At 39.9% G+C, this 13187-nt stretch overlaps 2 protein-coding genes across 2 annotated transcripts; one reads left to right on the forward strand and one right to left on the reverse strand.

Moving 5' to 3' along the window:
• The first annotated feature begins 962 nt into the window (after positions 1-962).
• On the forward strand, positions 963-2668 carry LOC140934466 (uncharacterized). The gene is made up of 2 exons (XM_073384085.1): positions 963-1434; positions 2367-2668. Exons 1-2 carry the CDS (start codon positions 1038-1040, stop codon positions 2666-2668), a joined length of 699 nt encoding a protein of 232 aa, XP_073240186.1. The 5' UTR covers positions 963-1037.
• Positions 2669-4556: 1888 nt separating this feature from the next.
• LOC140935168 (uncharacterized) lies at positions 4557-6353 on the reverse strand. Its single transcript, XM_073384701.1, has 2 exons — positions 5882-6353; positions 4557-4945 (listed from the first exon to the last, which is right to left on the reverse strand). Exons 1-2 carry the CDS (start codon positions 6276-6278, stop codon positions 4644-4646), a joined length of 699 nt encoding a protein of 232 aa, XP_073240802.1. The 5' UTR covers positions 6279-6353; the 3' UTR covers positions 4557-4643.
• Between the last annotated feature and the right edge of the window lie 6834 nt (positions 6354-13187).

Here is a 13187-nt window from a genome sequence, read left to right on the forward strand (position 1 = left end):
CAGAGAAAAAGAGAAAGTAGGGCAACAAGCCAGCGAGGCTTAACGAGAAAAAGAGTTAAGCGAGAGAGAAAAAAACAAAGGAGACATTTGTTGTTAGAGGAACAACACGAAAATTTTGTAGCCGGCGGTGAGAAAATGAGAAATGCTAGCGGCCACCAGGGTGAAAATGAGCGACAGGGAAAAAAAAAGTCAACAAGAACACGTACGACATTTCCTACATAAAACGTGTAACCAGGAACTTTCTGGAAGTTTCACGTTGTAGCCGCGCAAAACAACGGCAAAGAAATGTACAAAAAAGGTGTGCTGCACATGCAAAGTTGCTTTTTTCCTAATAAGACCTATTGTTGTTTTTTTGACCGTTCTTGTTGCCCTCGTCGCTTAGCATTACACCATTTTATTTTTTGTTCTAGCAAACTTTAAATATTATCGAGAGCTTCGCTTTTAGCCCTGGCTACATCTATATATCATACTGTAACGATAACAATAGGGACTTTTAGCACCGACGGTTTTGACGACGGCTACGGCGAACTAGATCGCCCGGGGACTAGAGATACCAGGCGCCATCCGCCCCTCATCCTCCCAAATATGGTGTACCATCTCCGCCAAAAAGCAAACTTGTAACTCAACATCCAACTTTACCGTTGTCAACATCGGACTTTACAGTCAACATAGAACTTTGTTGTTATCAACAACGGACTTTACAGTTGTCAACATCGAACTATTGACTCAACATCCGACATTACAGTTATCAACAGCGGACCATTGGCTCAACATCGGACTTTAGTTGACTATTTGTAACTCAACATCCAACTGCACAGTTGTCAACATCGCACTATTGACTCAACATCCGACATTACAGTTATCAACAGCGGACTTTGTCACGTCAACAAAACAAAATGTTCGACTTTGCCAAACGCCATGTTCGTCTTCGTAAAGTTCGATGTTGAGTTCTCTTCGTGGGTGCCAAATCCGCCGATAATTATGGGATTGCCAGAATGACGTCACTATGGCAAAGCCTCGCTCTCGTGTGAAAAAAGATGGCGGACTTGAGGAGTGTTATTGACATGTTGAATGATCTAGTCTCGAGAATTGATGCACTCTCCGATGTATCTGAAATTGGGGTTATTGTTGTGCGACTCGATTTCTTAAATAGAATGCTGGTCAGCCTCGACGTTGACCAGGACATTATTGATACGATCGGTACTCTTCACTCAACTGCTGCTGCTATGGAGAGCTCCGCGAATGCGAGTGGAGGATACTATCCTCCGTGTTCTGCGTCAGGTCAGCGTGGTAGGCCATCATTTGAGATCTCCAGGGATCATCTCGCATTTTTATTGGAACATGGTTTCAAAGTACAGGAAATAAGTTGTATTCTTGGAGTGGGAAAGCGAACAGTGGAAAGAAGGATGGCTGTCTTTGGTCTTAGTATTACTGGTAAGAAAAACACGGCGGCCGGTGATGGAAGTGCCTATATGAATAATCAGATTATAGTATTTTTCACATTGTGTAAGTACTGCTACGTACACGCAGGTGATGAATTCGCTGGCCAAAATTGTGATGATTGCTTTGCAAAGAGCATGGTTTCGATTCGATTTAGGGATGGACCATTTTATTATGATATTTTTTTGGCCGAGGGGGGGGGGGGGTTGGGGCAATTTCCGAAATAAAATTCCAACATGCACAGCAAAAGTAGTAAAAGATAATTCACTTGCGCAACGAACCAAAAGAAAAAAAAAATTTGGAACAATCCCGGAAAAAAATTAGTGCACAGCCACAAGACGGAAAAAGATTCATGTTAAAAAAATGGTCCATCCCTTAAGAGAATATATGGGATGTTTCCCCCACCCCCAGAATTCCTCTTATGATAAAAGTGCACCCATGTCATCAGAAATTCGAAATTTATTGAATGAAAAAAAGAAAGTAAGTAATGAGAGATGGCTGCATTAAGGCTCAACACGGTGCCGCATTGCGCGCAATGAGTAAATTGTTGCACGCAATATTGGATATAAGTTAAGTAGAAACACGTACTACTTCTGCAACATTGCAAGCCGCAAATTTTTATTGTCTAAAACTAAATTCCTAGCTCTTCTTTGACATATTTGACTGTTTTAGGATTGGCTAGTGTTGCAGTATCTTGTATAGTAGGGAAAAGCCAGGAAATGTTGCAGCGTGTAACCACATTGAGTGAAGAATGTTGCACCGTGTGTCCGGGCCTTCAGTGCAAAATTCTACCAAAATACAAAAATATTGTCCAAAAGTAATCTAGCATATCAAATAGGTACCCTTAGGAATCACATAAAGTTGCCTTGTTTCCAGGGTGTTTTACATTGTATCATGTCAAATTTTAACTAATTGACGTTCTAAAGGATGTTACAGTCATATCCCTGATGAACAACTTGATGAACTGGTCACAGCTGCCCAAAACAGCAACCCCAACATTGGCATTCGTATGCTTAAAGGTCTACTCCAGAGTCAAGGGCACCGTGTTCAGAGGGAGCGAATACGTCAATCTCTTATCAGAACAGACCCTGTGGGAGTTTGGCAGAGGTGGACCGTAGCAATAAGAAGGAGACAATACCATGTGCATTCTCCCCTTGCTCTTTGGCACATTGATGGGAACCACAAACTAATAAGGTTGAGAAATAAGTTCAAAATTAAATTGTTGTAGGAGAGTGAAAATGAACAATGAAAGTGGTGAATACAGTTGGCACAATTCTGGACACTCAAATGTATTTCGTTAAGGTATCTGCATAGGCAAATTTTGCACATTTTTGCATCATTTTTAGTGGTTGTTTTATGGATAATATCTATATGTCACTACATTGACAGTATTCCTCAGTTCTTGAGGAACTAGAATATATCAAAATAAACTATGTTATGTCACCCAAAAGGTGTTAATTTAATTACCCCCTAGGGTGGCACGGAAAGAGAAAAATCAAAATTTCAGAAGAATCCTTAGAGTTATTGTTAAAAAAGAAATGTAACACAAATAAGGACGTAAGATACAATAATTCTGTGTTTGACCACGACACAGCTCCAATTAATCCAGCCTCTGGGGCACAATTTGCTATTTTGTAATTTGATCCATATTTTGACATCAATAACTCAGCTGTACGGCAATTCTAACCTTTAGTCAAACACAGATCTATTCATTAACATGCTGTTTGTGTATTTGCCAAATTTCACGAAGTAATAATGATCCATTCCTCCAAAAAACTGGTTCCCGTAAGTCAAGGTAAATCGGTCACGCGGTAATTAACGCTTTTCCAGTGTGAAAAAGCTTATTTTCTTCTCAAAATCAACTGTTTTTCCTCGATACTACCATCACAGACCTTCTTGCCCGCCATTTTGAGTCACCGCTGTGTAAAATGCTCGTGGAAGCCTAAGAAAATGCCAAATGACCTCTCTATAGCCCCCTTGGATTTTGATACGTGACCAGTTGCTAGGTGTGACGCATTTCCGGAAGATGCGTTACTCATTGTCAGCTTTAATGCAGTGAAGCGCGCCGAAGTATGAAGATTGAAGAAGAGTTTTATTCAAAATTGAAAAGAATTGCTTCTGTAAAGTGAAAGAAATTGGCAGAAAAACAGACCAGAGGATTAGGAGCCAAGAAAACGTTTTACTCTCCCTGCAAAATTGTCAGAAAATATCAGGTGAGAAGACACACCGATGTATAAATGTAAATTTAAAACAATAATAAGCCCTGGAAAACGGAGTGTATTTCAAGAACATACCAAATTTTGACAAGAAGCAAGTAATATTAGTCATCACAGCTTTAACAGAAGCAAGAAAAATCAAGTTGGACACACAGCGGCTGTAGTTTGTCAATGAATCCAAGCAGTGAATAGATTTTGTTCAGCGCATCAATAGAACTTGATGCTGGAAAGAGGAGTCAAATTGCGCTCCTGCCGTCCTTTTCCTTAGTAACGGAAATGAAAATTTTTCTTTAACTTCCGGTAAATCAGTCAACTTTTGAGCAGATTTTCTCTTAAATGCCAAGGTATATTCAAAAAAGAACACCAGATATGCATATTACATCATCTGAACTTACTGTAGAAAGATTTTGAGGGCAAAATAAAATGTTGAAAATTTGCCTGTGCAAATACCTTAAATGTGAATGTGCATTGTAACCATAATATTGTGATAAAGAAAAAAGCTTGGGACCTGAATAACATGAACTACATGCATAGCATAGCATCTGGCTGACTGACTTTCAGAATTGTACAAAAATCCCCAATAGTCCTACTTGCTTGAAAGGATTAAGACTTCCAGGGTGGGTGCTAATTCCCATCCCTGATTAATGTGCAAAATGTTCTTATTTAGTTAAAAGAATGAAATTTAATTCTTTATTCTTTTAACTAAATAAGAACAGTTTGCACCTTAATCAGGGATGGGAATTAGCACCCACCCTGGAAGTCTTAATCCTTTCAAGCAAGTAGGACTATTGGGGATTTTTGTACAATTCTGAAAGTCAGTCAGCCAGATGCTATGCTATGCATGTAGTTCATGTTATTCAGGTCCCAAGCTTTTTTCTTTATCACAATATTATGGTTACAATGCACATTCACATTTAACGAAATACATTTGAGTGTCCAGAATTGTGCCAACTGTATTCACCACTTTCATTGTTCATTTTCACTCTCCTACAACAATTTAATTTTGAACTTATTTCTCAACCTTATTAGTTTGTGGTTCCCATCAATGTGCCAAAGAGCAAGGGGAGAATGCACATGGTATTGTCTCCTTCTTATTGCTACGGTCCACCTCTGCCAAACTCCCACAGGGTCTGTTCTGATAAGAGATTGACGTATTCGCTCCCTCTGAACACGGTGCCCTTGACTCTGGAGTAGACCTTTAAGCATACGAATGCCAATGTTGGGGTTGCTGTTTTGGGCAGCTGTGACCAGTTCATCAAGTTGTTCATCAGGGATATGACTGTAACATCCTTTAGAACGTCAATTAGTTAAAATTTGACATGATACAATGTAAAACACCCTGGAAACAAGGCAACTTTATGTGATTCCTAAGGGTACCTATTTGATATGCTAGATTACTTTTGGACAATATTTTTGTATTTTGGTAGAATTTTGCACTGAAGGCCCGGACACACGGTGCAACATTCTTCACTCAATGTGGTTACACGCTGCAACATTTCCTGGCTTTTCCCTACTATACAAGATACTGCAACACTAGCCAATCCTAAAACAGTCAAATATGTCAAAGAAGAGCTAGGAATTTAGTTTTAGACAATAAAAATTTGCGGCTTGCAATGTTGCAGAAGTAGTACGTGTTTCTACTTAACTTATATCCAATATTGCGTGCAACAATTTACTCATTGCGCGCAATGCGGCACCGTGTTGAGCCTTAATGCAGCCATCTCTCATTACTTACTTTCTTTTTTTCATTCAATAAATTTCGAATTTCTGATGACATGGGTGCACTTTTATCATAAGAGGAATTCTGGGGGTGGGGGAAACATCCCATATATTCTCTTAAGGGATGGACCATTTTTTTAACATGAATCTTTTTCCGTCTTGTGGCTGTGCACTAATTTTTTTCCGGGATTGTTCCAAATTTTTTTTTTCTTTTGGTTCGTTGCGCAAGTGAATTATCTTTTACTACTTTTGCTGTGCATGTTGGAATTTTATTTCGGAAATTGCCCCAACCCCCCCCCCCCCCCCCTCGGCCAAAAAAATATCATAATAAAATGGTCCATCCCTAAATCGAATCGAAACCATGCTCTTTGCAAAGCAATCATCACAATTTTGGCCAGCGAATTCATCACCTGCGTGTACGTAGCAGTACTTACACAATGTGAAAAATACTATAATCTGATTATTCATATAGGCACTTCCATCACCGGCCGCCGTGTTTTTCTTACCAGTAATACTAAGACCAAAGACAGCCATCCTTCTTTCCACTGTTCGCTTTCCCACTCCAAGAATACAACTTATTTCCTGTACTTTGAAACCATGTTCCAATAAAAATGCGAGATGATCCCTGGAGATCTCAAATGATGGCCTACCACGCTGACCTGACGCAGAACACGGAGGATAGTATCCTCCACTCGCATTCGCGGAGCTCTCCATAGCAGCAGCAGTTGAGTGAAGAGTACCGATCGTATCAATAATGTCCTGGTCAACGTCGAGGCTGACCAGCATTCTATTTAAGAAATCGAGTCGCACAACAATAACCCCAATTTCAGATACATCGGAGAGTGCATCAATTCTCGAGACTAGATCATTCAACATGTCAATAACACTCCTCAAGTCCGCCATCTTTTTTCACACGAGAGCGAGGCTTTGCCATAGTGACGTCATTCTGGCAATCCCATAATTATCGGCGGATTTGGCACCCACGAAGAGAACTCAACATCGAACTTTACGAAGACGAACATGGCGTTTGGCAAAGTCGAACATTTTGTTTTGTTGACGTGACAAAGTCCGCTGTTGATAACTGTAATGTCGGATGTTGAGTCAATAGTGCGATGTTGACAACTGTGCAGTTGGATGTTGAGTTACAAATAGTCAACTAAAGTCCGATGTTGAGCCAATGGTCCGCTGTTGATAACTGTAATGTCGGATGTTGAGTCAATAGTTCGATGTTGACAACTGTAAAGTCCGTTGTTGATAACAACAAAGTTCTATGTTGACTGTAAAGTCCGATGTTGACAACGGTAAAGTTGGATGTTGAGTTACAAGTTTGCTTTTTGGCGGAGATGGTACACCATACCCCAAAAGCCCGCGAAAATAAAAAAATAGTTTAGCAACCAAAACAATCCCTGATACTACGGCGTGATCGAAATAGTCGGAGAGACTCGGAGACAAAACTAGATATGCAGGTGTTGACAGGTGACTCAGTGAAATTACATAATAATAGATAAAAACTTGAAAGAAAAGCCCTCGCCCAAAAGTTAAGAAATACTTTAGATAAAGAGTATTAGCGTTCTATATCAAAACGAAAACCGAAAGGACAAGCAAAGTTACGTTAAAAAAATTAAGCTCACGTGGGAGGCTTTTCGACCGACATGGTCTCCTGTGAAAAAAGCGTAATTAAGTGTCATTGTCTGAGAAAGTGTTCGAGGGGCCAAAAGTTGTGGTCAACCGATTTGGCTGAAACTTGGCACAGAAGTTGGGTATAATGAGATATTTTCGCCCCATGTAAGGGAATCCAGGACAGTCTTGGATTCTGGATTCCATGCTGTGGATTCCGGATTCCGGGTACTGGATTCCGAATTCCGGATTCCAGCACAGTGGATTCCGGATTCCAAAAAGAACGGGATTCCATTTTTTTCCCGGGTTTTAATGCTTTTCTTCGCACTTCGTTTTCGTGTTCGAATCTTGCTATATTGAAAGACGTTGTTAGAAGGCATAACAAGTTTGTTTTCTTTTTCGATTTACAAATTACGGGAAGAAATGTATTACAGTTCCGTAAGGGTTTATGGTATAATAATGAGGGGGACATTGGGGGACTCCCTTCACCGCAACACAGGTACCGCAGAAAAGAATAACAAACGCCGCATCACCGCAAAAAAAAGTAGCGAAACACCGACATCGCAATTAAAGTTTTGTCCTACGATTAATCTAATCCAAATCTCCATGTAATTGGGGATGGAGGATATTGGAGCTGGTTAGTGATTAGTAGAGAGTGAGACTGACCTCAGGACTCTATTTTTCACTTAATCTACTTTTGTGAACTCTATGAAAAATGCATGCAACGCCCAGATTTCACCTGTTATCCTTTTGTTTTGAAGTCTTTTTGTATAAAAAGACCATACAGATCATCCTTCGCTCCGGATATGAAAAGAGCAGTGAAATATTTATTATTTAATAAATTTTAACCGACGTTCCTAGGAAGGTGGAACTTGTTTTGGGTCGTTGTGGACCTTTTGTCTATGAGTTTTGATGGTTGTGGATCATTTAGGTCGTTTTGGCTCATTTTGCCTGGTTTCTCGTTTTATTAGTTACTGGCCAAATAAACATAGATACGCCGTGGCGTGTGCAATTCATTCTTTGCAAAGTCTTTGGTTCTGTTCACTAAACAGTAGTTTTCCGTCCCAATAAAACTTGGAAAACCATTTTTATCTTATCTTTTAAGACTTTTTAAAACTCTCTGTCCGTGTCAATAAAGACTTTTGAAGAGGGTAAAAAATTCTCGCGTAGAAGTTGACGCGTACTGCTTTGAGGTTTTAGCGAGCACAATGATAACGAAATTCAAAGTAACTGTCACGTTGAATTTGATGTTAAAAAGAACAAAAACAACAAAAAATAACCATGCGTATAACCACGTTTTGTCAGAAAAAAACTTCACGGCTTTATCAAATTCGTAAAATTGAGGATTTATTTCGAGCATGCGCTCTTTCATCGCCTGTCACATTCCTGACAGACAATAATCTGATTTGACCATATCTCGCCTTCGGCTTTGTCAATAAGAGATCTGGGTCTCTGAGATGTCCTGGGATCTCTAGGATCCATTTCAAACAAAAGAAAAGTTACTGGCTAAACTGATCTCAGATTGGTCTAATTTCCAAAAGCGACCTCAATGTGAACGAGGCCTATTCAGGAGCACAACTGGAGAAAGAAAACATGAAAAATCCGTCTGTTCCTCGACCAAGTCTGAGATGACTGAGAGATCAAGAGAGACTTGAGCGTTTCTGACGCGTTGGCTCGTTTTTAGCGTTTTACAACCATATAGCGCTCATTTATACGATATTTTCTCCACGGACGACGTAAACTTCATATCACATTCAATTATGATTGCGAAAAAAATCAATCCTTCGTTCATGTTTGTGACTTGCTTACCGCCACGTTACGGTCCACAGATCGACACAAACGAAAAATCATGCAGCTTTGCCTTTGGCACGTTTAGATCTAGCAGTCAGCTAACAATTGGTATAAAATTTCACAATACAGTATTACACGTACCTTTCTCTCTCAGCCTTTTGTTTGTTTGTGCTTTCCCATAACCTTTTTTTTTAATAACGTAGAAAACGAAAATCCAACAGACAACAAACTTCAAACTCGTCTTATCGATAAGGTGGCGAGATTTCACTCGAATGCCGGGGATGAATAAAAAAGACACCCACCGCGTCCTTGCACGTGGTTACTTTAGTGACAGCTGATTGGTACGGTTCTGACAGTACCTAGCTTATTTCTCAAATAAAGATTATCGAAACCATGAAACTGTTCTCACCGAAACTACTAGGACCTAATTAGGGACAAAGAGACTGTGAATTTTTTTCTTTTTTGGTAAAATGTTGAAAGTGGACGTTTATTTTCAATTGTGAACTAGGAGGACCAGGAACGTTCAAGAAAAGTTTCACCCCAGGTGTACCTTTTCCGGTCCTATGCCAGGTCAAATCGCTTTTGATTTTTTAAGTTCAGCGAAGCGAGTGAACAACAGACAACAACAGAGAATCAAACATAGCCAGAGGTTGAAGCTATTCACAACAATCCAATTTATACCTTAAAAAGGCTTCGCTGTATTCCCTCGAAAACCCCCGAATTTTGTGATCCTGCCAGCCGCTCATAAGCCACATTTCCCTCGCTGACCGTGACCTTGACCTTTCATATGGAGCTCGTGAAGTATGGTTTTGACACCAGATATGCCGATATTACACTGTATGTCATCAAGTTGAGGCATATACCCTGGGGAGGCTTTCCATAGATGGTTTTTATTTCGAGCGAATAGCTCAATCCAATCTGGAGTAGATCTTTAGTAAGTTGGATTCCGGATTCCAATCTTCAGTAGGATTCCGGATTCTTAGTGCTGGATTCTGAATTCCAAAGCCCAGGATTCCGGATGCCACAAGCAAAAAATTCTTGGATTCCGGAATCCGGATTCCCTTATATGCGGCGAATATTTCAAAAGCCACTTTGGCTCACTTCTCTGAGTTTTAGTTTTGGAGTTACAGGGGGGGGTCTCATTTTTTGCCCTTTGAGCACCAAAAATCCAGCCTTCCAGGGGGCTTTTTGAAAGTGTGATAAGACCCCACTGGTAAATTGTGCTGCCAAATGAATTTGATCATGAACTCTACTATAATAGAGCTTTCAGTTCATGCATTTACCTTTGCCCTCAACGTATTGCACAGAGAGGAGCCTGGGGCTGGAGTTTGGCCAAAATTGATGTTAAAATTACAACCCAAAATAGCCATTTTTCAAAATTTCACTATATTCACCTGCCTTCTTGCATAACTTCCAAACCTATACCACTGTTTACTTTAGTCACCCAGTTATCAAAATCAGTTGAGAAAAATTTGGCTTTTTATGGTTTATTGAATTTTTGGAACAAACACTTCATGCCCCTCTAAGGCGATGCAAAATGGAATTTTGAGCCTAATTCAGGCCATAAACAAACCAAATTGTTGACAAGAAGCCCTTATTCTGTATTTGGTAAGTGAAAATGAATTGTCAAAGCCAAATCAGTTTCGCTGTTTAGAAATACACCGATTCTTACCTTAAAATTGATCTAAAACGGGCCTCTGATTAGCGCAACAAACACATAATTTAGCAAAACAAAGGTGATTTTATTCTTTGAAAACCTAGTAACCACCATAGAACACAAATGATGATGTTCTGATGTACATATAAAAATCTTTTTACAAGATGCTTAAATTTTTCTTTGATTTATAGTCAGTTTCACGTCATATTTTCAAGCATTACTCCAAGCATGGAAAGTCTCCATATTTTGTCAGGCCCATTTTTTTTTATATTTTTACCAGATAAATTTAGCTTATCAAAAGGTTCGTTAACATATAATCTTCGTCTGACCTTGTAATAGCCTGAATAGTTGTTTTAAATACCCATCAGCAAAGGAGCATGACCATACATACGTAGATTACACAGACATATACGAGCTTCAGTGAGCAGTATCGAGGTGAACTGTGATTTTCCGAGTCCTTTAGAGCTGAAAAAATGAAACCATCCATCCACGTTTAGGAGAGCTGGATAACAAAAAAGCTTGTTTTGCTTTTATAAAGAAAATAACCCAAACAAAGCCTTGCATTGAGATGATGCACTTGTCATTACATCAAGCTACAATCTTGGACAAAATAAAATGGAACAGCAAACCCCCATCCCCCCCAAATCAAGGATGAAGGCGCGCGAAGGGCAAAAACGCGCCATTTTCCCATCCCTGATTTGGGGGGAGGGGGGGGTCTAGGTTTTCCATTTATTTTGTCCAAGATTGTCTCAAAGGTGTCTAAGTCACGAAATAGTGGTCACTGTCAATTAGAGAGTCATCTTTTAACACATTTATCGGTTGAAAACACTGGTCTGTGACCTGCAGTCACAAGTGTCACCGAGGACGTCCATACTTACTATACCCTAAGAGAACATTTTTGCACATCGTGTCTGGGAAGTTAGAAAAGGCGCTCTTGAACATGGCATTACTCGCAAATCATATAAAGAGTTCTGTAAAAGGGTAAAAAGGACCATTAATGGTATTTCTCAGGAGTCACTAGACTGTGGACTTTTTATACCTCGCTGAAATACCAACAACGATGAAAGGCTAAAACTTTACTAATTCAAACTTTTAAACTGTGTGTAGCGCACTCGAACTTTGTTAAAATGACACGGTCGACGTTTCACTGACGGTTTACAAAAGGTTTTTGTGTGATTTAAGATGGTTTGCAGCGGTTTTCAACGGTTAATCACGATTAACAGCCAACTGAAATAAAAGTGACTCACTGTCTCTTACTTTACTGTACCACGACAAAATCGTGAAAAACCGATACAAACCGTCGGTAATCTGTTGTAAATCGTGCTAATCCTTATGTTTGTCAACATTAATCGTGTTCGATTTCCTAGAATGAAAAAAACCAATCTATATAGATAAAATATCGCTAACAATGATCTATAAAGGCACCGATACAGTTCATAAATATAGCGCCAAGGCAACAGCCTCTCCATGGATTGCCTAGAGGTCTAGCGTGCAACATCGGCGAGCGGGAGTAGCGTACCTGAGGTTTTTTGGGCAGGTTCGAGTCTTGTTTGTAACCAAATTAATTTTTTTTCTTACTATAATTATTCCTGCAATTACCAGCCGATGCAATTTCTATATATGTTTTGTGGGGTTCTGCCTTCAAGCTTATTAAAATTATTGCAATGATCGAATCAGGCATAAGTAGGTCTTTTTTCGTCTTCCACGCAGCAGAACTCTCTCCTAGTGAGTAATGCATCCCGCACTTCATACAGAATTATGATAAGTGGATTATTTATTTATTTTATATAAATGAAATAAGCGCAATTCTTCTGTTTTGTATGAGTTCACTGACAAATGACCATGTTTGTTTTGAAAGCATTTAGCTTTGAAGCGTTTGAACGCAGATTTCTTGTCATGATTGCTATCATGACGCTGTGAGTAACGCCAGTCGAGGCTTTCAGACAATCTTGGACAAAATAAAATGGAACAGCAAACCCCCATCCCCCCCAAATCAAGGATGAAGGCGCGCGAAGGGCAAAAACGCGCCATTTTCCCATCCCTGATTTGGGGGGAGGGGGGGTCTAGGTTTTCCATTTATTTTGTCCAAGATTGTAGCTGGCCCGCCATTTTGGACTTGAAGAGTGTGGGGACTGGACCGAGTTCCCGTCCAATCCTTCTCCGGTTTCACGGGAATTTTTTCTGTTTTTCGTCAGGTTTGTTCGAAATTCTAGAAAGCGATCTGTTTCAGGATAATTTTTCAATGGCACTTTATTCCTTTGGAGGGGTAAATGACCAGTGCAGTGTCACGTCATGGGCTGTGCAAGAAACAGGAATGCTTCCTTTGTTGTCTTGCGGTAGTGACATGACTGCATGGTTAAAGCACAAGTAGAAGGGTTCAGGTGTGTCCGGGGAGGAAGCGGAAGAACTGGTGATGCCAAAGCTACAGGTGATTCAAAATATCAGTTAGGGATCATATACCCGCACAAATGGCATTTATCGTGATCTAGGGCACTCTTCTGACTGAAAAGAGATTTAGAGACGACGATATGTAAATTACGATATTGTCGTCCAAAATTGTTTGTTTATGGTTGATTGATTCCCATGTTAATATCCTGGGTCCTTAGGAAGAGTACTAAACATTCATCAAATTTGTCCCCCCAAAAAAAAACAAGTACGATAAGAACAACTTGAAGGCTGTTTTTTGTCTGCTCGAGCTGCTTGTTTACATTAAGCTTGTCACGTGCACACGCTTATCATGCAATGCA

This window comes from Porites lutea, chromosome 4, assembly GCF_958299795.1.
Source record: "Porites lutea chromosome 4, jaPorLute2.1, whole genome shotgun sequence".
NCBI classification, from domain to species: Eukaryota; Metazoa; Cnidaria; class Anthozoa; order Scleractinia; family Poritidae; genus Porites; species Porites lutea.